The sequence below is a fragment of the Budorcas taxicolor genome, chromosome 7, assembly GCF_023091745.1.
Source record: "Budorcas taxicolor isolate Tak-1 chromosome 7, Takin1.1, whole genome shotgun sequence".
NCBI classification, from domain to species: Eukaryota; Metazoa; Chordata; class Mammalia; order Artiodactyla; family Bovidae; genus Budorcas; species Budorcas taxicolor.
Window position 1 is genome coordinate 40910243 of NC_068916.1, and position 26945 is coordinate 40937187.

Below are 26945 nucleotides of genomic sequence, written 5' to 3' on the forward strand. Positions count from 1 at the left end.
ATGGGGTCGCAAAGAGTCGGACATGACTGAGGGACTGAAATGAACTGAACTATGTTTTCTAACAGGAACTAACATAGAGTTGCAGGTCATTTCTACTTCAAAATGAATAAAAAAACACTGTAGAAGAGAATATCAGATTTGTGATTGCCAAAGGCAGAGAGTGTTGTGAAACGGAACTGAATCAAAGTAGTCAAAATGTATAAACTTCCAGTTATAAGATAAATAAGTACTGGGATGTAATGTAGAAAATGATTGAATTACAGTGCTGTATGTTATATATGAAAGCTGTTAAGAGAGTAAATCCTAAGAAATCTCATCACAAGGAAAAAAAAATTTCTATTTCTCATATTTGTTTGTATATGAGATGACAAATATTCACTAAACTTATAATGATAATCATTTCATGATATGTAATTCAAATCATTATAGTCTATACCTTAAACTTACACAACAGTGCTGGGTGTCAATTATATTTCAATTAAATTGGAAGAAAACAAACAAAATGATTTAAGGTGACAGCAAAACACATGACACAAAACTGTATGGTTTGCTAATAGACTGTAGGTGTCTTTTAGCTTAAATTATACCAGTAACTGTACGCTGTTAACTAGCAACAATTTTGATTTCTTTTTTGTATTAATTGAAATCTACAATACTTATATTTAAAGTAAAGCCATGAAAAAAAATAAAGTAAAGCCATGGATTAAAATATAGGTTTAAATTTATATATATATTTAAATATATATATATAAAACTTTCCAAAGCAGAAGCCTTCAGGCTTACATACTCAGTAATTAATTCTATCAAACTTTTAAAGAATAAATGGAATTTAGAAAGATGGTAACGATAACCCTGTATACGAGACAGCAAGAGACACAGATGTTTAGAACAGTCTTTTGGACTCTGTGGGAGAGGGAGAGGGTGGGATAATTTGGGAGAATGGCATTGAAACATGTATAATATCATATAAGAAATGAATCGCCAGTCTAGTTTCGATGCAGGATACAGGATGCTTGGGGCTGGTGCACTGGGATGACCCAGAGGGATGGTATGGGGAGGGAGGTGGGAGGGGGGTTCAGGATTGGGAATACGTGACACCTGTGGCAGATTCATGTTGATATATGGCAAAACTGATACAATATTATAAAGTAAAAAAAAAAAAAAGAAAGAAAACAATAAATGGTAGTCATCTCCAGAGATACTATTGAAATTTTCTAGGCTATTAAAAATGTTTCAAATGACCAAAAAATATGACTTTGGGGATTACAATGAATTGTTCTCCTTGGCCATCTTCTGTTAATAAGTATTTCCCGGTGGGGCACAGTATCCCAGAGGACAAATGCATGATCTCTCTCTGTAGTATGCAAAGCATCCACACTTCAGGAAAATTGACAATTTCATAATAAATTGTGTTTATTCTCTGAACACCACATGAGGCAGAACATTTTTACATACTCCAAAGGTTGTGCTACTCTAAACATGCATTATTATTAAGACAATATGCTTTTTAAATAGCTAATATTTCCTCAAAATTTAAATGTTACAACATCTGGAAGGATAACTGCTAAATATGTTTCATAGAATTCTGCTTGAACTATCATGCTGACTAAAGAAGAATGCCCATGCTTTAAGAGTTGGATAAAGTGAGGGAGTTCATTTAATTGCTACCAAATTATAATCATAAATTTACTACTTCAGAGAGATTTCTAAAGCATTTATAGTAGCTTCTTTAAAGAGTCATAAATTTGGTTATAGTCACAGACTTAAAAATCTTTTTAAAATTAAACTTAAAAAGTATTTTAATCTTTCTTTAAAGCATAGAAATATAGAAATATTTTAATTTTCATTCATTTTTACAGAAGTGGCAACAGAAACATATAGAGATGAAACCATAAGTTCAAGGAACTTTAATGAGTTGGCAGCAGATAATTTTGGACTAACGTCACCACTAAGCGGGGAAAAGGTAAGTGGGTAGTTCAATTCAGTTCAGTCACTCAGTCGTGTCCGACTCTTTGCGACCCCATGAACCACAGCATGCCAGGCCTCCCTGTCCATTACCAACTCTGGGTAATACATTTCTAAAGAAGAGATGTCAACGAGTTTGTAAGAGATTGACTACTGTGTGGCTTCCAAAAGTTCATTGGTTTGGTGTATTCATGAAAATAGTGTTCTTTCCCTGCTTTGTGGGCTTAAGTTATATTTCTTTAATAGTTAATACTCAGCATTAAAATTATATAGCAGCAAAGTATTCCTCTCCTGGACAATGGTTAAGTTGGGGTTATAATAAGAATTAAATTTGTGTATCCCAGCCCTTTCACAGGTCAATTTTTCTCCATTTTTTCATTTCATTTTAGGGAAAAGGGAAAATTAGTAAAAGGGGAAAATGACCTACTAAGATCAAACCAAATGAATAATGCAGGAATGGTACAAGTCTCCTATGATAGAATGGTCAGCTATGAACTCCACACTAGGCGTCTCAGAAGCAATTATACATAAAGTCTTTGTATCAGCAACTTTATGGGTAAGTTTTGTAACATTTTTCCAATACCCTTTACTCTTGTAAGCAACATTTAAACATTTCACAATATCTAATCAGATAACCCCAATACACATTAATTACAGCAGGCTATGCTTAGATCTGGTTTAGGGTTCACTCAACTGAACAGTAGAAACATCTTTACTGCTACCTCTTTCCCTACATTCATGTGTACTTCCGAATCAGAAAATATCACCATAAGATTAAACTCTCAACATTGGCTTCATTCATGCTCGGTTTTGCTCATCGGACTAAGTGAATATCCCTAGCTCCAAAAGCTGCAAAGATATCTCATATGTGCCAGTTTCCCCACAATTGTATTTCTTTTAATCCTTATCTTCTTTCCCAGTGTTACTCCCTGTCTCTATTATTTGTCAGAATGCCACCTGCCACTGGCTCTGTCTATATGCTCTTATTAAATTTTCCTTCCTCTCCACCTCAGAGCAGAATATGCAGATATGTATATATGAAATAGGTTTTGGTATACCGCCATTGTGACACTGCTTCCCATCTGTGGTCTTGGAGTGTAAATATCTGAGAGCTCTCCAAGGTATTAGCACAGTCTGGAAGGCTTGAAGCTAAAATTCAAAACAGGGCAGTTTTCACCAAAATAAATCTCTTAACAGAAAGAGTTAATGAATGAGACACTAAAGAGATGACTTAGAAGGTAGTTGTAGTTGCATAGCCATTACATGTATGCCCATTTCTTGCATCTTAGCAAGAACTCAGGAGGCCAGCACAGCGTGAGGAGTTTGGGAGTACAAACACCTGGGCTCAGATTCCAGCTTTGACACTAAAGTCTCCTTGAACTTGTTACTTCTCCACTCTCAGCATCAATTTTCTCATCTTTATTGATAAGAATAGTAAAAACCACTAGTCTTATAGAGAGAATTAAACAGGTTCACAGAATGCACATAACTCAGAACAGAGTTTGGTGTATGATGAGTCCTCTGTGTCTCATTCATTATGTACTCATGACTGAATTACTGACTTTCAGTGATATTTATAAAACATATTTTAATTCATCATGGCAATATATCTTAGATGCGTGGAAAAAACTGATGGTAATATCCTAACTTTATATATAAAGACACTTAATTCTAGGGACATAAAACCAGTTCCCAAAGTTAGCCAAGTAGTCAGGGATCACTCTTAGAGCAAATGCCAAATCTCATGTTTTATCTAGTGAATTCCTAGGCAACTGCACAGATTGCAGTCCTGTCCTAGCATCCTCTCAGAATCAATGCAACATAAACAGCCAAGACATTTTTCTCTGTTTCAGAAATGGTAAGAGCAGGCAGAACTTTCTGCAGCAAAGTATTGAGACCAGGTCATGCATTTTCTTTTCTAAGTGAAAAGCAGCTTCCAAACTCAACTATGAGAGGTGCAGTTCTCTGAATGTCATGTAACAAACATTTGTAGATAAAGAGAAAACCCATTTGGAATTCTCTTATCAGAATGGCCTGTTTAGTAGTACCATGAGATAAGTTTGTTTTTATTTTCCAAGACATGAATTGGATCAGAGACAGTGGAAGGTAAAGCAGGAGGTCAGCAGACACATCTTTTCCTTCTTGCTGTTTTAGATCCCATTTCTATCACCTAGCCTCTGCTAAAGTCTTCAGAATAATTGCTTGACATTTCCATTCATAAAATTACCCACATGGTTGTCATAGTTTGTAAAAATGCTGTGTGGATTTCTAGTACCTAAGCACTCTAAGATCAATCAACTGCTGGTTGCAGCTTCTCTATCCCTCTGCTCTTTCCAGCTCTTGCACTTTAAGCTCCAGGCAATAATTTTCAGCTTTACTGATGATACCAGCTTATTTCAAGTCTGTTTTTTTTTTTTTTAAACTCATCAGACTGCTGCTGCTTCTTGAAATAAACTTGTGCAACTCAAGAGCACTCTATAATCTTAAAAGCTCAACTCAAATACACTTTCTGAAATTTTTCTTTTATCTCTATTTTTTCTCCCCTCTGTTAGTTATTATAGAATGGAATAAGATTTGCTAAGCAACTATACCTAAAACTTCTCATTGTGCTTACTTCTTGAGTATGCTTGTGCTTCTACTAGCCAGCAAAATTTCTGATACAAAATTCATGCTTTTTAAAATTTAATATTCCCCTTATATAGCATAGAATGTAGTATATATACAATAAATTTTGGTGGATACATTAGCTGATACAATGTCCAAGAGAAATAGTTAATTTGTAGTTATTCACCTGACATGTATAAATACTTTAATACATGCTGTTAAAAGGATAAGAAAACTGGTCCTCAATGTGTTTATGACTGAATAGAGTATAAAAATTAAGTATATATAGATTTGATATTGATGAAAAAGAGATGAAAACCTCAATCTTGATTCATTCTAAGTTGTTTGGTTTTCAAGGTAGATGGAAAATCTCTGATCAATAGACCAGGTATCATGGGATAACTGATGATATTACACACTGGTATTCTCTACTTTAGCCCCTTCCCTTTATTACAGTCTTCTTTCTGAATATTTAGATCTTTTTCTTTGTCATTTATTATATTATAATGTAATATTTGAATATGTATTATAAGTTCATTATTCTAGATCTCTGTCTTGTATTTTATATATAATGAAGCATAATATATAATTATATATAATGGAATAAATAATAAACGTATATTACTATATAAATATGTAAAATATTTCATATATTAAATGATAAAAGATAAATATATTATTAGACAAGCCACAAGCTCTTCTTTTAAAATTTTATTTGAAAGTGACAGTGTTAGTTGCTCAGTCATGTTTGTGACCCTGTGGACAATAGCGTCTGTCCATGGAATACTCCAGGCAAGAACACTGGAGCGGGTTGCCATTCCCATCTTTAGGAGATCTTCCCAACCCAGGGATCAAACCTGGGTCTTTCATGTAGGAGGCGGATTGTTTACCATCTGAGCCACCAGGGAAGCCCAAGTTTTATTTCTTCCTGACCCAGGAATCGAACCTGGGTCTCCCGCATTGCAGGCAGACTCTTTACGGTCTGAGCCACCAGGGAAGCCTTAAGTTTTATTTATACATATTTATATATTGATTTTGACTTAACAATTATTTTTTGGAAACTATGCTAGATATGAAGGACATCAAGATAGTAGACATCACATTCAATAGTCTTTAATGCTAATAATGTATAAGTATAGAAATACAGAGTTGTAGAAATGAATTGCAAAAGTGACTTCTGTAAAGATTTGCCAAAATGCTGATTAAATTGAGTCTTAAAGAATGTAAAAATATCTAAGCAGATGATGAGTATGAGTATGTAGTATCTGTATGAGTGAATACTATTAAAAATACAGTATGCAGTAAAACTTAACAATGGAAAACCACATTCTAAGTTTGGAGAACTGAAAGTGTTTCCTTCTGAGGCTTGGAAGGAGTTGTCAAAAGCCACCATGTTTGGCTTAGGCATGACTATTGAGAGGCTAGTAAACTACATGAAGGACTTTTGACCTTGCATTTTAACACTCTCACCCATACATGAAATACAATATTTATTCACACCTTTATCCCCAACCAAAGCACTGCCATTCTAGATCCACTATCTCAAACAGTTCTTACATTATCACTGTAAATTAGAACTATTCATCATCTCCATGTTGCAGTCAAGTAAACCAAAGCCCAGTGACATCTAGTGATTTATTCAAGATATACAACTAAGATGTGAAAAACCAAGACTTAAACCTTATCTGCCTCCAAAATCCTTGACTTTTCATCATGCTCCATAGACTTCCATTAACACAAGGAGAAGCAATGATTGCATGTGTGTTTAAGCACAATAAATATGACTTTGGTGGTGTCTTGGTGGATTTTAATGACACAAAAGAGAAATTTTGAAAACCTGTGCTAAGACAACATACTTAGAGGTAAAAGAGATATAGTTTAAAAAATAAAAAACTTGACAGGATTGTTTTTAAAAACTTCAGGACAAAAATTTAAGGTCTTAAAGTGTTACCCTTTTCAGCTACATCTGTATTTTAAAAGAGACTTGGGGAGTGATAATGATTAATTTGCCACAAGTTCTTCAAACATCCAGAGTTTTGACACTTGGCTGGGGATAGCGCTTATATTCATTCAGCTGTCCTAATATGACCAACCCAGATAGCATATTCAAAAGCAGAGACATTACTTTGTTGACTAAGGTCCATCTAGTCAAGGCTATGGTTTTTCCTGTGGTCATGTATGGATGAGGAGTTGGACTGTGAAGAAAGCTGAGCACCGACAAATTGATGCTTTTGAACTGTGGTGTTGGAAAAGACTCTTGAGAGTCCTTTGGACTGCAAGGAGACCCAACCAGTCCATTCTGAAGGAGATCAGCCCTGGGATTTCTTTGGAAGGAATGATGCTAAAGCTGAAACTCCAGTACTTTGGCCACCTCATGCAAAGAGTTGACTCATTGGAAAAGACTCTGATGCTGGGAGGGATTGGGGGCAGGAGGAGAAGGGGACGACAGTGGATGAGATGTCTGGATGGCATCACGGACTCGATGGGTGTGAGTCTGAGTGAACTCCGGGGGTTGGTGATGGACAGAGAGGCCTGGCGTGCTGCGATTCATGGGGTCGCAAAGAGTTGGACATGACTGAGCGACCAAACTGAACTGAACTGAATCATATTATTATGCAATTGCCATAATCATAAAAGTTATATATATATGATTTATGTGTTTATATAGGATCTTAATTATGACTAGGTGTCAAATGAGTAACTGGTAACAATATGTCATAGGTTGGGTGAGACTCTAGGTCAAAGTCTTCATGATAAGAAAGGCACCAAAAAGTGGTTTTAAATTTTGTTCTTGAACATTGTAGAAATGATCAGTCTGTTTTTCCAGGCCTCAGCTGACTTGAAACTGAATTGATGCACACTGTTCTTAACTACTCAATCTTCTAATTTCATTATGTGCAAAACTTCAATAATTTTAACTTCTTCCTATTCATTGGCTCAATATCCCAATGGTAGTTAAATCCTAATAATTTTCACTTCATGCTCTGAAGCATTTCTTGCATCCTATTGATATCAACTTCACTGTCTCTAATTGTGATTGTCTACACTGTTATGTTATGGACTTCCCAGGTAAAGCTAGTGGTAAAGAACCAACCTGCCAATTCAGGAGACACAAGAAATGTAGATTTGATCTCTGGGTCGGGAAGATCTCCTGGAGGAAGGCATGGCAACCCACTCCAGTTTTCTTGTCTGGAAAATCCCATGGGCAGAGGAGCCTGGTGGGCTCCTTATGGACCTTATTGTCCATAAGGTCACAAAGAGTTGGACACTACTGAAGTGAGTTAGCATGACACTGTTATTATTAGCTGCCTACATAGTTTCTGTACTAGGCTACCTTCTGTTTTAAATGATTCTACACTGTGCAGGCGTATTTATCTAGCAAAGGAAAATTTAAAGCAAACCAAAACCCTCCTACAAAGCCTAGGCTATGCAGATAATATGTATTGATATTGGTATCCTTGAAAAAGTGAGTCAAATTTACCTCATATCCTATTCTGTTATGTGGCATAGTCAATAAGCAATAATCATGCTTCAAATTTAGTTCCTTTTTCCTATGACATCCTATAATGTACTCTCCATTTCTATACTCATTTCTTTTTTAAAAATACTTTTATTTATTTTTGACTATGTTCAGTCTTTGTTACCGTGTGAGCTTTACTCTAGTTATGGAGAGTGGTGGCTATTCTCTAGCTGCAGTGCCATGTGGGCTCAGTAGTTGCGGCTCCTGGGTGCTAGAGCACAGGCTCAATAGTTGTGTCACCTGGGCTCAGCTGCTCCATGGCACGTGGGATCAGCCAGGATCAGGGATTGAATCCATATCTCCTGTATTGGCTGGTGGATTCTTTACCACTGAGTCACTAGGGAAGCCCTCTATATTTATATCTTACCGTCAAGACATGGTTTATTCTTTGATTGTTCTCATCTTTTTGAGAGCACAGTTGATTCAATCTAAGCCTTGTCCTCTACAGATTCTTCTCCCTACTCTACATTCTCATAAGTACACTGCTTATACAGATAAGATGCATAGTCTCACATGTTTCATCATGGCCCTACCTTACTTAATCTATTTGGTAGGTTCTGATAATGCACATTGATGTTTATAATTCCTACATTCATTTCCTACAACATTCCATTAATTACTTTTATATCGAAAAAAATGATATTGATGAAAAGGTGTTGAGAATTTCAGCCTTGATGCATTTTAAAACTTTGGTTTTATCCTCAAGATAAATGGAAAACCTGTGATCAACAGATCAGGCATGCCACTTCACAAGATAACCAATGATATCATACTCCAGTATCATCTACTATGGCCCTTTCTCTTTACCTATATCCAAAGTCTTATTTCTCAATATCTAGATCTTAATTCCCCGGTGGCTCAGATGGTAAAAGCGACTGCCTACAATGTGGGAGACCCAGGTTTGATTCCTGGGTCAGGGAGACCCCCTGGAGAAGGAAATGGCAACCCACTCCTGTATTCTTGGAAAATCCCATAAACAGAGGAGCCTGGTAGGCTACAGTCCATGGGGTCGCAAAGAGTCGGACAGGACTGAGCGGCTTCATTTTCTTTCTTTCTAGATCTTAATTGCCAAGGGAATTGCTGTAAAATTCTTTCAGTTCCTGTTTAATGTGACTTCATCACTCTGGAGTGAATAATCAAAGCAAGAGTAATGCAGTGGACCAATGACAGCAGACTCCTTGGGTTCATCCTGGCAGGTTTTTCTGACCAACCTCAATCAGAGCTCATTCTCTTTGGGGTAATCTTGTTTCTTTACTTCATGACGCTCCTTGGCAACTCTACCATCATCCTCGTGTCCCTCTTGGATTCTAAACTCCATAATCCCATGTACTTTTTCCTCTCCCATCTCTCCTTCCTGGACCTCTGCACTACCAGCAGTATTGTTCCTCAGCTTTTAGTCAACCTGGGCAGTTCAGATAAGTCTATCACATATGGTGGCTGTGTGGTTCAGCTCTATGTCTCCCTTGCCCTGGGATCCACGGAGTGTGTCCTTCTGGCTGTAATGTCCTATGACCATTATGTTGCAGTCTGCCGTCCTCTACATTATGCCTTTGTCATGCACCCTCGGGTCTGTAGCATCCTGGCCTCTATGGCGTGGCTCAGTGGGGTGACGACCACCCTCATACAGTCCACCCTCACCCTACAACTCCCCTTTTGTGGGAATCGCCAAGTGGATCATTTCTTCTGTGAAGTTCCTGTGCTCATCAAGTTGGCTTGTGTGGACACCACTTTCAACCAGGCAGAACTCTTTGTGGCTAGTGTCTTATTCTTGGTGGTGCCATGTCACTCATCTTGATGTCTTATGGGAACATTGCTCAAGCAGTTCTGAAGATAAAGTCAGCCATTGGACGACGTAAAGCATTTAGGACCTGCTCTTCCCACCTGATGGTTGTCATCATCTTCTATGGAACCATTATCTTCATGTATCTCCAGCCCGCCAAGAGTAGATCCAAGGACCAGGGAAAGTTTGTGTCTCTCTTCTACACTGTGGTGACGCCCATGCTTAACCCCCTTATTTATACCCTGAGAAATAAGGAAGTCAAAGCAGCACTGAAAAAATTTATGGGGAAAGCTTTATGATTTAGTGAGGCAAGATTGTCAAAAGATATTTAAAAGAGCATTATTAGGACAGTAATTTAATGGATGATGACTCAACAAATAATTCAGTTATGTTCATAACCTTATAAGTAAGTTTTCATAGAAAAATTTTAAACAGAGCTTGAAATTCTAAGTTGGATGAACTTGAGTTTGAATGCCCGTTTCATGACAGAACAGCTGGGTGACCCAAACAATTTGCATAACCTTTACATCAGCTATAAATATAAGCTGGAATGAATGATATTGAACAGCTTAGATTAAAATTAGATTATTCTAGTTATTTTATTGCTTATAAAGTTTATTCATAAAGTTATTTATTAGTCATAACTACATGACTATTATACTTTTTCTTTTGCATGGATTGAAATATTTTGACCAATTACTCATGTCAGAAAGAACAAATCCTAAACATCCACACTATTATTCTTTCAGCTAACCATGGATTCCTGAACCCCTCAGGTTGTGATCTCATTATACACCGTGCTCATTATTGCTGTGCTTTCCTCCTGTTTGACAATTTTCTGACTTTTTAGTGTTTCTCTCCCTCGTAGATTTTTAAGAATGGCAACTATGCTATGACCGGATCAAAGTTTAAAGTAAAATCTGTACAAAGGTGACACCCAGATTTGTGCTTCAATATAGATATTTACTGTCTATATTTTCATGTTCAATTATGTATTTCACTTCTACACCTGGGTATATTAAAACAACCTCAGAATTAGTACATCAAAGCTAAGTCAAAGCTCTCTGTTTTTTTGGTTATTTTTTACTATTCTCATTATCACAAAATGGAACATACATCATCCCAACTCTGTCTCCTAGTTCATTTGCTGTTTGTAACTTATATACAGTCTTGTGGATTTTACCTTTTAGTTATCTCTCTAGTCTATCCACTTCTTTCCATTTTAATTTTCTATCACAAGTGCACTTCTAAGATGGCCTCCTTACTAGGCAGAAGATATTTATTTAATGAACTAATCATGTTTTCCATTATATATGTTACTAGGTATATGCAATTTTTAACTCCTTATGAAACTTATATTTGTCTTATCTCCTTTGTGAAGTATGTTTATTAACAATTATTCAAGTATTGGGGACACAGATGTGAACAGAACAGCATCCACACTTGTAAAGGGTTTATATGCTAATCATCCAACTCAGTCCAGTTGATAGATTTTCACTGTGTGATGGTATCTCTTGTCAAACAATAGAAGTGAATGTTAGATGGAGAAAAACCTCACTTTCATCAAATTGATTGTAAAATCAAATTTATCTCAATATAATATTAATGGCTACATGTTTTTATTTTATTTGGATTTTTGATATTAAGCTGATATGGTTGCAAAGCAACATTATCTAGGCAGCAGCACCTCACCTTGAAGAAGGAAGAATGAGTTTATACTGTTATTTGCTAAATTACAACTATTTTAATATGTGTATAAGAAGGGAAAGGATTCATGGGTAAAATTTAAAGGGTCTGACAGCTTATAATAGACATATAGTCTCCAAGTGGTATGTTTTTGGTGATAGTGAGAACAATTTTTTTAATGAATAGAAGACTTACATGATATATACACAGATATAGCAAGATATAACTGGAAATAAAATGTTTTCCACTGTATTGAGGAGGGTGCAAGCATCTCTGAAATCCAAGTAAACTGGAGCTTAATAATAGAAAAATGAAAAGAAAAACAAGGTCTGACAGGTTTCTTTTTCTTTTTTTTTTTTGTAACATAAATGCCTGACTTAAGGTTTGATTGATGAGAGACCCATTTCAGTGGTGAATCCACTACACAGATGGCTATCTGACAAATTGTTGGCCACCTTACTTGATAAAGAGACAGGTCACCTTCACCCAATAAGGCTCTTTTGTTTTAGAGATCATAGATCACTTCAACAACTGACCTTTTGGACTGATGAAGACTTTTTTCTCTTTTGGCTTTCTTTGTTTGAAGCATATTAATTATATATATATATACACATACATATGTATATATTTGAATATTTCTCTTTTATAAATAAATTCACTTGTATCCTTTTTTTTTTTTCAGATTTCACATGTAAGGGATATCATATATTTGTCTTTCTCTGGTTTGGGCACTTTAAATTTCTGCTCTTGTGTTTTAAGTTCACCTACAAAGAATGAACTTAAGAAATCCTAGGTTCCTATCCATGAATTCAATAAACTCAGAACCCCAAGCCCACTACTCTTCTTCCCAACCCCATGTGGCCCCATGTGTGCTGGGTAATTGTTAAATCTTATAAATAATAAAGCTTTATTTTTCAAAGTTTCCTGAAGGTTATTGCTGAAGGGTGTTTTGCAAGTATATAAGAACTACAATTGTGTCCAGTCACAACATTGATTATTGATAGTCTGATATCAGCACAAAACAGCTTAATAGGCAGGATGTAGAATTTGGAGATTGTTGGTAAGCATGATCAGACTTAGACAATCAAGGAAAAATGGGGACTCTTTGGTTTTGAATAAAAACAAAGCAGCAATTAATTTTTCTTCTACAGAACAACTAAAGTATTATATGAATAGAGAAGAGAAATGAGAATAGAATTATTAATTTGTCTACTCAAAAATGTAAAGTGGCATTTTACAACAGTGAGAACAGAGCAGTGTAATAATGCTTGACATTTGCTGTTCAATTGTAACTCATTCTAGAGCCACCTCAATATCGTAAGCCAATTACTTAAGGGATCTATTCTTGAGGTTATTTTTCTGAGTTGCTGTAATTTTTCCGAATTCTCTGTAATTGCTAAATTAGTATTTTTCTATTGTCCAAGCAAGCATTATAAAAGGGTTCAGTTCAGCTCAGCTGCTTAGTCATGTCCAACTCTTTTTTGCAAAGCCATGAACCACAGCACGCCAGGCCTCCCTGCCCATCACCAACTCCCAGAGTCCACCAAAACCTAGGTCCATTGAGTTGGTGATTCCATCCAACCATCTCATCCTCTGTCGTCCCCTTTTCCTCCTGCCCTCAATCTTTCCCAGCATCAGGGTCTTTTCAAATGAGTAAGCTCTTTGCATCAGGTGGCCAAAGGATTGGAGTTTCAGCTTCAACATCAGTCCTTCCAATGAACACCCAGGACTGATCTCCTTTAGGATAGACTGGTTGGATCTCTTTGCAGCCTAAGGAACTCTGAAAAGTCTTCTCCAACACCATAGTTCAAAAGCATCAATTCTTGGGTGTTCAGCTTTTTTTATAGTCCAACTCTCACATCCATATATGACGACTGGAAAAACAATAGCCTTGACTTGATGGACCTTTGTTAATAAAGTAATGTCTCTGCTTTTTAATATGCTGTCTAGGTTGGTCATAACTTTCCTTCCAAGGAGTAAGTGTCTTTTAATTTCATGGCTTCAATCACCATCTGTAGTGGTGTTGGAGACCCCACTGTTTCCACTGTTTCCCCATCTATTTGCCATGAAGTGATGGAACCAGATGCCATGATCTTCGTTTTCTGAATGTTGAGCTTTAAGCCAACTTTTTCACTCTCCTCTTTCACTTTCATCAAGAGGCTCTTTAGTTCTTCTTCACTTTCTGCCATAAGGGTGGTCTTATCTGCATATCTGAGGTTATTGATATTTCTCCTGTAATCTTGATTCCAGCTTGTGCTTCCTCCAGCCCAGTTTTCTCATGATGTACTCTGCATATAAGTTAAATAAGCAGGGTGACAATATACAGCTTTGATGTACTCCTTTTCCGATTTGGAACCAGTCTGTTGTTCCATGTCCAGTTCTAACTGTTGCTTCCTGACCTGCATACAGGTTTCTCAAGAGGCAGGTCAGGTGATCTGGTATTCCCAGCTCTTTCAGAATTTTCCACAGTTTATTGTGATCCACACAGTCAAAGGCTTTAGCATAGTCAATAAAGCAGAAATAGATGTTTTTCTGGAACTCTCTTGCTTTTTCAATGATCCAGCAGATGTTGGCAATTTGATCTCTGGTTCCTCTGCCTTTTCTAAAACCAGCTTGAACATCTGGAAATTCACAGTTCACGTATTGTTGAAGCCTGGCTTGGAGAATTTTGAATATTACCTTACTAGCATGTGAGATGAGTGCAATTGTGCGGTAGTTTGAGCATTCTTTGGCATTGCCTTTCTTTGGGATTGGAATGAAAACTGACCTTTTCCAGTCCTGTGGCCACTGCTGAGTTTTCCAGATTTGCTGGCAAATTGTGTGTAGTACTTTCACAGCATCATCTTTTAGTATTTGAAATATCTCAACAGGAATTCCATCACCTTCACTAGCTTTGTTCATAGTGATGCTTTCTAAGACCCACTTGACTTCACATTCCAGGATGTCTGGCTCTAGGTGAGTGTGAGTGATCACACCATCATGATTATCAGGGTCCTGAAGCTCTTTTTTGTACAGTTCTTCTGTGTATTCTTGCCACCTCTTCTTAATATCTTCTGCTTCTGTTAGGTCCATACCATTTCTGTACTTTATTGAGCCCATTTTTAATGAAATGTTCCCTTGGTATCTCTAATTTTCTTGAAGAGATCTCTTGTCTTTCACATTCTATTGTTTTCCTCTCTTTCTTTGCATTGATTGCTGAGGAAGGGTTTCTTATTTCTCCTTGCTATTTTTTGGACCTCTGCATTCAAATGGGTATATCTTTCCTTTTCTCCTTTGCTTTTCACTTCTCTTCTTTCCACAGCTCTTTAGGATAAATTTAACTGGCACATGTTTTGGAAAGTGCCAAGGTAAGTTCCCAGTGTTCATATTAGTTGCTCAGTTGTGAACTACTCTTTGTGACCCCATGGAATATAGCCCACCAGGCTCCTCTGCCCATGGAATTCTCCAGGTAAGAATACTGGAGTGGGTAGCCATTTCCTTCTCCAAGGGATCTTCCCGACCCAGGGACTGAACCTGGGTCTCCCACTTTGCAGGCACATTCTTTACCTCTGAGCCATCAGGGAAGTTCCTGGTATCTTACCACACAAACATTAGATGATATTAACAAATGATGATCACAGGGCATTTTTTTCATGATCATATCCTGGGATCTTCTGTTATAGACATTTTAATGAACAACATATTTTCCATAGAGGGAATATGGTAATTTTCTTATCCTTCTGGGGACTTTCTAAGGCCATATTAACAGTTTTTTTTTTTTCCCCCCCTAGTATAAACCAACTCCTAAAGGAGGAAATAAGTCACTGGAGTTTTACCCTTTCAAGTTCATTCTTTTCAGAATTGGCATCACCGGGGATTGCTCATTTTCTTCTGGCATGTTTCTATGCAAACTCCAGCATCTAGTTTAGAAACTATTTACTTTTTAATTATTTGCAACTGGCATTTCTATATTGTACCCCAGACTGATTGAGCAGGCGCAACATCTTTCTTAGCTGCTGCAGAGAGATTCAGTTTCAGAGAAGTAGCTTTCTAGCCATTGTGATATTTCTTACTCACAACTGAGGGTCAAAATTCATTCATGTAGGAAATTCCCAAAGATAGTTTCAGTATTCTTGCATACTCTTCCAGATAAGACGGAAAGATTAGGTATTATCTTTGTGGGCATACCGACATTAGTTTAGTTGGTAGTCAGTGACAGGACTTTACAACAGCCTGAATGTTTCCTTTTCTCAGAACCTCACATTTGATTCCTAGCTTGCACTGTCTTGAATAGTTCCTGTGGCTCTGGGACCTTAATCAGGAATACCTTTATATTTCCTCTCAAGACACAGGCACCCAGAAATACTGTGAACAAAGAAGTAACTCCTGAAGCCAGAATGCATGTTCTCAGCCTCAAACAGGTATGTTGACAGATGGTACCTGCTGTGGTCATCATAGTCTGGTTGTATGTTTTACTGCATGTAAAGCAAGCTATGAAATCAAAGAAATTCATGTGGCTCAGATGGTAAAGAATCTGCTGCAATGCAGGAGACCTGGGTTCACTCCTTGGGTTGGCAAGATCCCCTACAGCAGGGACTTGTAACCCACTCCAGTATTCTTGCCTGGAGAATTCCATGGCAGAGGAGGGCCTGGTGGGCTACAGTCCATAAGATGCAAAGAGTCAGACAAGATTCAGCAACTAACACTTTCACTTTCTTTTCAGAATTGAGAAGTCTCTGGATTTCTAATAGTAATTTCATGTTGTATTTGACTATTTCAAAAACATTTTTCCTCATAAAACTGACTGGACTTCTTCTTTCCTCCCTGGCTCCTTTCCTTCCTTCCCCCCCATCTTTTTTTTTTTTTTTTTTTTTTTTTTGATGCTCAATATCACCTCTGCTCAAAGGCAGCAAAAAGTGAGTTTAAAATTGATCATTCCTGATCTTTCTATATTCTTCAAAATGAAAAAACTGACCTTTTGACCGAAATATTTTTGCACTTGATACACATTTGTGAAGCATCTTGTCAAAGTCTAGAGACAGTCTCATTGACTTAAAAGGGAATTAAGTCAGTAAACACATTATCTGCTTAACCAACTGATATTACTTGTAAGTACAAATGCATTTCCAGAAATTCATTTCTGAGAGATTAATATGTGCCTCACTTCTTCACTTACCACCCTGCTGCCCCTTTATTTAACAGCAATCTCAGTCTCCTAATTTCCTCTGGATTGACCCCATAGACAATTAAAATGCTTGTTTTTTATATCAGAATACTGCCCTCTCGCATGATACATCCCATATCTCTTTTTTCTATTGAAAGGACATTTGAACCCATTTTTAAAAAAGGATTTCAGTTAGTGGACAGTATTTGTGATGTCTAAACTAGAGTTATTCCTATCCTATGTGGATGAGAATGTTTTGTTTCATATATTTACATATAAAATTTAATTTTTGTTTTTTTTGTTGTTGGATTTTAGAAACGTAAAAAGAGTTTACCAAAACTGAGTAGAAGATTGAATGATTCATAGCAACTTTTATATACTGGAAAGTATTTTAAGGAGAATAATAGTTTGTGGACTAAAAAGTATGACAGAATTTGAACTCATACCCTATAATCACAGAGTGAAATAATGGATGCCAGACTACTTTCAAAGAGAAAAAACTTTCAGTGTTAGAGAAACACAATATGAGAGTTTAAAACATTTGTTAATACAGGTGGTATTTCTAATGACTCAATCAAGAGAAACAAATTGGGGATATACACTAGAGATGAAGTCTCAGCAGATAGCAGATTCTTGAGGAATGGAGGAGCTCCAGGTGCATGTGAGGTGCTATATGTACGTCCAGCACAAGCAAAAGGAGGAGCTCTCTCCATGCTTATGTTACAGTCAGGATAGACTCTCTGTGATATGAAAACATCCAGAAGTTTTCTATACTTTAGTTATCCTGGAGGTACACCCAAGACAATGTGAATTATGAATATCTCATTTCTTGAGGATGAAAATACCCTGCAGATGGTTGTGTAAGGCAGATGGGTTGGGCTGCAGGTGACGACATTGATTGGGTGACAATTCAAGACAACATTGATTATGTCATTTTCTGAGGATAGCACAGATAATCAGTGGTCTTAAAGGTGGTAGCATCTGTTGCAATACAAGAGGGCATTATCTTCAAGGGTTTAGAGAACTGTCCCATGGGTTGTTCCTTGTCACAGTGGATTGGTTCAAAACAGAGACCAAGAGTGACCATGTTAGGAGGCAGCTATCAAATCCAAAAGTTAGTTTCATACAATGATTTAAGGCCCATAACAGAGCATGTGGGGAGCCCAAGGAAGAGTGGGTTACATAGAACGAAGAAACATAATTGCAGATTAGACAGTCGACATTTGCAGGGGGAGCTGGAGGGGAAGTCTGGCTGAAACTTGAGAGATACTCCTTAGGTATTGGTGGAAGGAATGATTATTCAGTTCAGTTCAGTTCAGTCGGTCAGTCGTGACCGACTCTTTGTGGCCCCATGAATTGCAGCACGCCAGGCCCCCCTGTTGATCACCAACTCCCCTCATGTGCATCGAGTCGGTGATGCCATCGAGCCATCTCATCCTCTGTCGTCCCCTTCTCCTCCTGCCCCCAATCCCTCCCAGCATCAGAGTCTTTTAGCATGATTTATTTAGTCTCACTTACACAGTATGGTTCTTCACATGATATTGCTTGCATGCTCAGTCATGCCCTATTCCTTGTGACCCCATGTACTGTAGCCTGATAGGCTCCTTTGTCCATGGAATTTTTCAGGTAAGAATACTGGAATGGGTTGCCATTTTATACTCCAGGGGATCTTCCCGAGCCAGGGATTGAACCTACATCTCCTATGTCTCCTGCATTGGCAGGCGGATTCTTTACCACTGTGCCACCTGGGAATCAGAAATGTGTCTTTGTTTACAAGTCTATTTCCACTTTAATTGAAAGTTTTAATGATGGTATTTTGCACAACAGATGACTGGCAGTTTTATAATAAAGCGTAAAAATTGTTTACAATCTAGCCTCAATTTGCTGTTTTGTATGAAAATTTCTTTGTGAAATATAATTTAGTCAGTAACCATTATACATTTTCCTGATGTTTTTCACACGATTAGCCAGTCCTTCTTTAAAAACTACTGTTAATTTGAATCATTTGTTTTTGTAGCTACAGGTTGTCTTAAATTCTTAGAGAGTGAGAAGGAGTACATTTTATTTCCCAAACATTTACCTTGTTTCTTGGAGAAATTCTTCAAGTATATACATTCTTCATCTAACTTTTGTTTCTTAGAGATCTTCACTTCATTGTTTTTCTTTGTCTTTGATTTTTGTTGTTGTTGTTGCATTTTATTTTGAAAAACATAAACATTACGCTTCCCTGGTAGCTCAGCTGGTAAAGAAGTCACCTGCAATGCAGGAGATCCCAGTCTATTCCTGGGTCCGGAAGATCTGCTGGTGAAGGGATAGGCTACTCACTCCAGTATTCTTGGGCTTACCTGGTGGCTCAATTGGTAAAGAATCAGCCTGCAATGTGGGAGACCTGGGTTCTATCTCTGAGTTGGGAAGATCCCCTGGAGAAGGGAATGGCTACCCAATCCAGTAGTCTGGCCTGGAGAATTTCATGGACTGTAGAATTCATGGTGGAGAAGGAAATGGCAACCCACTCCAGTATTCTTGCCTAGAGAATCCCATGGACAGAGGAGCCTGGTGGGCTGCTGTCCATAGGGTCACACAGAGTCAGACATGACTGAAGTGACTTAGCATGCATGCATGCATTGGAGAAGGAAATGGCAATCGACTCCAGTATTCTTGCCTGGAGAATCCCAGGGACAGAGGAGCCTGGTGGGCTGCCATCTATGGGGTCACACAGAGTCGGACTTAGCAGCAGCAGCAGCAGAGTCCATGGGGTCGCAAAGAGTCCAACTCGACTGAACAACTTTCACTTTCAAACATTAGGTTCAGTGTTTTATACTTTTTACATATCCCTTATCTTTTGATGTATACAGTGATCTAGACTTGTCTTTTCCCAAATACAGCAGAATCATTTTGTCTTATAGTTTCCATCTTCCCACCCCAGCCCCCGGTGCTATTTTAGTGGTATTTTTAGAATATGAGAGGGAGAATTAAATGTTGGTAATTTAGAATTTGTGTTCTGTCCTTCAATCATTTGATAGGAAAGTACAGAGGGCATCTTGAATGTTCGCTCAAGATATATAGTTTTCAATCATTTCTTCCCTTAATGAAATCTCTACTCTGGAACATGCCCAGCTCAACTTGATATTTGACCCTGTCACTCAATTATGAAACTAGCTAATCTTCCCAGCTATGGAGCCATCCCTTATATGGGCTATACTTTCAGAAGTATATATGTTTTCATGGCCCTTTATATTTTATACTTTGTTTGTCCAAGATGAGACCTATATCAAATAGTGCTTAGTAAAGAGAGTTTCACTCTTTGTTCATGTGATTTGTTAAATTTTAACATATCAGGCACATAATATGTGGAATATATAATATAGGCTTATAAACATTCCATAGCTTTTAGAACTGTTCCTGCTTAGAATAGTATTCACTTTCTATTTTCTGCCATTTGTGTTTAAGCTATTAGTTTTAAAGAGAGAAGTGGAAATACTACATTCATTGTCAATATTTACATCTTAAAAATGTTTTTCACAACTTGTTTTGAAACTTTCATACTTAGTAATGCATAATGTGTTCTTAATGAGCAATAAAGATATTTTACTTGCTCAGAAAAATACTGTTACTTAATGAGTCCAAGTTAGTGATATCTATAATTGGAATTAACTGCTTCCTGTGAACTTAGCAATGTACATTTGGAAGGTGTTTGGACACTGCTGTTGTTTCCTGTAAGTCCACTCATTCATGTTTATTGTGAGGTTTTTAAAGGTTCAGATGAAAGAAAATGTAAACTGAAGTAGTAATCGTTTACTATGCAAAGAAAAAGTCAATGAATTGGAATATTGACAGTGAAGTGGAAGGTAGACATTTTTCAGGGCACTGATCTGAAGTGATAGGAACTAATAACAGTTGCTGCTCCTGCTGCTAAGTCGCTTCAGTCGTGTCTGACTCTGGTGACCCCATAGGCGGCAGCCCACTAGCCTCCTCTCTACCTGGGATTCTCCAGGCAAGAATACTAGAGTGGGTTGCCATTTCCCTCTCCAATGCATGAAAGTGAAAAGTCAAAGTGAAGTCGCTCAGTTGTGTCCAACTCTTTGCGACCCCATAGACTGCAGACTACCAAGCTCCTCCATCCATGGGATTTTCCAGGCAAGAGTACTCTGCATAATATCTACTAAAAATATTTGAAAAGGGATCATTTGCTTTAGTAATAAACATAAAGTTTATGGTATTTCCTACTGAGAAAGGATGAGAAAAAGATGAAATAATGAGGATAAGTCAGAGTGTTTCCATTTTGTAGTTATAAGAATTGGATAGAGTTCATAAAAATCAAGAAAAGGGCCATGTGTGGATTTGACCCCTAGTTATGACATTACAAGTCCACTTTCTCAGCTTCATGCTTTCAATAAAGCCATGTTCAAATAGATAGCAGAGCCATATATGTTTGAGATATCTCTAATTTGAGGGAAGGTTGGTAAGTTCTGATCATTCATATGGTAGTGATATCTACTATCTACTAGTTGACTAGAGACATGTTAGTTTCCCTAGGGAAAAAGAAAGAAGTATAATATGGTGGACATAATATGAGTGAACTGCTGAATAATTTTTGAAAGGCTACTTTGTGCTGACCACTCTAAGGGTTAGAGACAGAGAAGTCATATCATATATGACTCCTGGCCTCATGAATCTCACAATCTGTTGTGAGTGTCTGTTGTGAGTAGACACATATACAACTTAGTCAAATGCAAAAATATATTTATCCATTATCAAGGTTCCCAGATAGTTGAGAACAAAGATTTTTTTTGGAGTGTATGGTAGTAAAGTATGCTTACTACCATAAGGATAATAAAGAATGTTTTATTTACCCTTAATAACTTGCATTCAAAATATGAAATACATTTTGCACTCACACTTTGAGTCAATAAAAAATATGCAAATGATTACAGGAAAAAGAAATATGGCTAGCATTTCATTTCCTAAAGACTTTTTGGAGCCTGGAGGATCCTGGGTCTCTGAAAAAAAGAGAATGAGGAATTTTTCAAAAGCACAGAAACAAACACTAAGGGAAAGAAAAAGAAAGATAGGTAAGAGTATAGAATTAACTGGTTGATCATAAGAAATAGATTCAAATGTTGCCTTAAATACTAAATACGTATGCACCTTTGACTGAACATATAGCTCTGAGTAGTTGATTTTTAATTAATGCCAGTCTTATCTGGTATATTTAAAAATTACATAGTGTTACAACTAATTTCTACTCTTTTGGGGTGATGAAAAATGGTCTTATTCTCACTTTATTGAAAGTTGCTTAAATAAGCCTGTTTTTTTCTCTAGTTGAAATTAACTGAGTTTCCCCTTCATGTGACTAGAAAGACATCAATATAAAGGGGTACATTTGGTTGGATGGAAGTGATAATAAAATTAATTTCCTAAAACAGATGATGGTGCTTCTTTTTTAATAGCTTTATGAGGTAGAACTAATATATAAATAAATTCATAATTTATTTAACATATATAAGTTCATGTGTCTGGACATATGTGTGGACCCATGATACAGTCACCACAATCTAGGTAATACATTTATATGTCTTCTCCTAAAGTTCCCCTGTGTTCTTTTGCTTTTTGTGTGAATGTGTGGTAGGAATATATAACATGATTTACCCTGGTAAATGTTAAGTACATAATATAGTATTGTTAGTTATAAGCAATATGTTGGACAGCAGCTTTCTAGAACTTATATTGTATAGCTGCAATTTTTAAACCATTGAGCACTTCCCTGTTTCCTCCTCCTCCCATCCTCTGGCCATCACCATTTTATGTTTCTATAAGGCTGGCTGTTTTACATATTACATATTAGAGGTGTGTTTGTCCATTTGTGTCTGACCTATTTTGCATAATATACCGTCTCAAAGTACATCCATGTTGTTGCACATTGTAAGACTTGTTTCCTTTTTAAGGCTAAATATATTTCATCAATAGTCTAATAATACTCCATTAATTAAAGTTGACTAAAATACCATAAGGGTCTTCCCAGGTGGCACTAGTGGTAAAGAACCCATCTGCCAGTGTACGAGGCATAAGAAACACAGGTTTGATCTCTGGGTCAGGAAGCTCCACTGGAGGAGGGCGTGGCAACCCCTCCAGCATTCTTGCCTGGAGAATTCTCAAGGACAGAGGAGCCTGCCAGGCTACAGTCCATAGGGTCGCACAGAGTTGGACACAACTGAAAGGACTTAGCATGCATGCATGGAATATACTGTATCTTCTTTATTTATTCATAATATTTTATCAATATGCTAACAATACTCCATTAGTTAAAGTTGAATAGTATATCTTTAATTTGACCATTATTAGATGGACACTTAGGTTGGCTGTTGTGAATAATGCTGCAATAAATACAGGAATGAAGTTATCACTTAAAGATCCCAATTTCAATTCTTTGGGGTGTATATCCAGAAGTGGGAATGTTGGACCGTATGATAGTTATAATATTTTGAGGAACATTGATTCTGTTTTTCATTCCCACTAATACTGTACAAAGATTCTAATTTCTCCATAATCTTTCCAACATTTGTTGTCATTTTGTTTTTTATAACAGCCATCCTTACAGGTATGAGGTGATATCTCATTGTGGGTTTATTTGCATTACCCAGATGATTAGTGGTGTTGAACACTTTTTCATATGCCTACTGGACATTTGCATGTCTTGTTTTGAGAAATGTCTGTTCAAGTTCTTTGTTCACTTTTTAATTGGGTCATCTCTTTTGTTGTTGTTGTAGACATTTGAATTTCTTACATATCTTGGATGTTAGGTATAATTTTGTATATTTTCTCCCCTTCCATAGATTTTTGCTTTTGTTGCCCATGGTTTGGTCTTATACCTTTAAAATCATCACCAAGACCAATACCATGAAGGTTTTCCTCCATGTTTCTTCTAGGAGTTTCAGTTTCAGATTTTACATTCAAATCTTTAATCTAAGTTGATTTATGTGTATGGTGTAAGCTAGGGGTTCAGTTTTATTCTTTTGCATGTGGATATTCCGTTTTCCCCAAACTGTTTATTGAAGAGACTGCCCTTTCTACATTGTGTATTCTTGGTCTCTTTGTTGAAGATTACTTGTTTATATGCAAGCGTTTATCTCTAGGTTCTCTATCCTGCTCCAACGATCTATACATTTACTTTTATGCCAATACAATACTGTTTTAATTACTATAGTTTGATCACTTAAAAAAATCTGTTCTTTTCTATCTTGCAGAGCATCAGAAGACACCTATGCCATTGAGAGAATGCACACTGTATTTATTTAGAATGCACATAATAGGAAAATAGATACAAGTTATGAGGTCTAACCATTTAACATATAAATTTGGGGAGAGATGACATTGTCATTTATCTGACATTATGTAATATATAATCTTTCTCAGCTATGACTCAACTTTCTGGAACATACTTTGCACATGGGGATGGTGAAGAGCACCAATGAGGGAAACATAACAGGTTTTATCCTGTTAGGGTTTTCTGATTACCCTCAGTTACAGATGGCCCTCTTTGTGGTCATCTTGATCTTATATTTACTAACCATTTTAGGGAACACCATCATCATTCTGATATCTCATCTGGAACCCAAACTTCATACACCAATGTATTTTTTCCTTTCTCATCTCTCTTTCCTGGACCTCTGCTTTACTAGCAGTGTTACTCCTCAGCTCCTGGTAAACTTGAAGGATCCCATGAAAACCATTACCTATGGTGGCTGCATGGTTCAGCTCTATGTCTCTCTTGCTCTTGGATCTACTGAGTGTGTCCTTCTGGCTGTGATGTCCTATGATCGCTATGTGGCCATCTGTCATCCCCTCCACTATGCTCTCCGAATGCATCCTCATCTCTGCATGGCCCTGACATCTTTAGCATGGCTTAGTGGGGTGGCCACCACCCTGGTACAGTCCACTCTCACCCTGCAGCTACCTTTATGTGGGCATCACCAAGTGGATCATTTTATCTGCGAAGTCCCTGTACTTATCAAGTTGGCTTGTGTGGATACCACTTTCAATGAGGCTGAGCTCTTTGTGGCTAGTATCCTCTTCCTTGTTGTGCCTATCTCCTTCATCCTAGTCTCTTATGGTTACATTACTCAAGCAGTTTTGAAGATCAAGTCAGCTACTGGAAGAAAGAAAGTTTTGGGGACCTGTTCTTCCCATGTGACAGTTGTCATCATGTTCTATGGAACCATCATGTTCATGTATCTGCAGTCAGCCAAAAGTACATACAAAGATCAAGGAAAGTTTGTCTCTCTCTTCTACACAGTGGTGACCCCCATGCTTAATCCTCTTATTTATACTCTGAGGAACAAAGAGGTCAAGGAAGCACTAAGAAAAGTTCTAGGGAAGATTCTGGTAATAAAGTTTACATGATTGTCAAAAAATGGTTTAAAGCACTGCTATGATAAATACCTAATTTTTGTCGTTAAAGAAAATCACATAATGTTTTAAAACTATTTTTTCCCCATTTCCTTTTGATTAATTTCTTATAAAACACTCTGTACGCACCTATGGACACCTTATCTTTGACAAACGAGGCAAGCACATACAATGGAGAAAAGACAATCTCTTTAACAAGTGGTGCTGGGAAAACTGGTCAACCACTTGTAAAAGAATGAAACTAGAACACTTTCTAACACTGCACACAAGAATAAACTCAAAATGGATTAAAGATCTAAATGTAAGAACAGAAACTATAAAACTCCTAGAGGAGAACATAGGCAAAACACTCTCCAACATAAATCACAGCAGGATCCTCTATGACGCACCTCCCAGAATATTGGAAATGAAAGCAAAAATAAACAAGTGGGATCTAATTAAAATTAAAAGCTTCTGCACAACAAAGGAAACTATAAGCATTGTGAAAAGACAGCCTTCAGAATGGGAGAAAATAATAGCAAATGAAGCAACTGACAAAGAACTAATTTCAAAAATATAGAAGCAACTCCTGCAGCTCAATTCTAGAAAAATAAACGACCCAATCAAAAAATCGGCCAAAGAACTAAATAGACATTTCTCAAAAGAAGACATACAGATGGCTAACAAACACATGAAAAGATGCTCAACATCACTCATTATCAGAGAAATGCAAATCAAAACCACAATAAGGTACCTTTTCAAGCCAGTCGGAATGGCTGCTATCCAAAAATCCACAAGCAATAAATGCTGGAGAGGGTGTGGAGAAAAGGGAACCCTCTTACATTGTTGGTGGGAATGCAAACTAGTACAGCCACTATAGAGACCAGTGTGGAGATTCCTTAAAAAAACTGGAAATAGAACTGCCTTATGACCCAGCAACCCCACTGCTGGGTATACACACTGAGGAAACCAGAATTGAAAGAGACACGTGTACCCCAATGTTCATCGCAGCACTGTTTATAATAGCCAGGACATGGAAGCAACCTAGATGTCTATCAGCAGATGAATGCATAAGAAAGCAGTGGTACATATACACAATGAAATATTACTCAGCCATTAAAAAGAATACATTTGAATCAGTTCTGATGAGATGGATGAAACTGGAGCCGATTATACAGAGTGAAGTAGAAAAACATGAATACAGTATACTAACACATATACATGGAATTTAGAAAGATAGTAACGATAACCCTGTGTGTGAGACAGCAAAAGGGACACAGATGTATAGAACAGTTTTTTGGACTCTGTGGGAGAGGCAGAGGGTGGGATGATTTGGGGGAATGTCATGGAAACATGTATAATATCATATAAGAAACAAATCGGCAGTCCATGTTTGATACAGGATGCTTGGGGCTGGTGCACTGGGATGACCAGGAGGGATGGTACAGGGCGGGAGGTGGGAGAGGGGTTCAGGATGGGGAACACGTGTATGCCCGTGGTGGATTCATGTTGATGTGTGGCAGAACCAATAAAATATTGTAAAGTAAATAGCCTCCAATTAAAATAAATAAATTTAAATTAAAAAGAAAGTACACTGAGATAGAAGAAGAAAAAGGGTGACTAAAAAAAAAACCCAATTACTTCTTAATCTCTGAAATTAAAAACATTGTTAAGTAAACACAGTACACAAACACACACACACAAAAACATTCTGTAACATACTATGGAATGTATGTGTCTAGTCCCAACCTTACAATTACACAGTGGTAATATAAATCCTTTGGTTCATGTCTTTTCTCCAAAATATATTATATATGCAGCATTTGAGGTTTATTTTAATTAAATATTTTATAAGATGAAGA

General features: G+C 37.1%; 2 protein-coding genes across 2 annotated transcripts; both read left to right on the plus strand.

Moving 5' to 3' along the window:
• The first annotated feature begins 9239 nt into the window (after positions 1-9239).
• On the plus strand, positions 9240-10168 carry LOC128050484 (olfactory receptor 2G2-like). Its single transcript, XM_052642741.1, is given in 2 exon segments — positions 9240-9867; positions 9870-10168. Coding segments are annotated over 2 exon segments (927 nt in total).
• Positions 10169-24144: 13976 nt separating this feature from the next.
• On the plus strand, positions 24145-25098 carry LOC128050551 (olfactory receptor 2G2-like). The gene has a single exon (XM_052642807.1). The coding sequence runs from the start codon at positions 24145-24147 to the stop codon at positions 25096-25098; it is 954 nt and encodes a 317-aa protein (XP_052498767.1).
• Positions 25099-26945: the final 1847 nt, after the last annotated feature.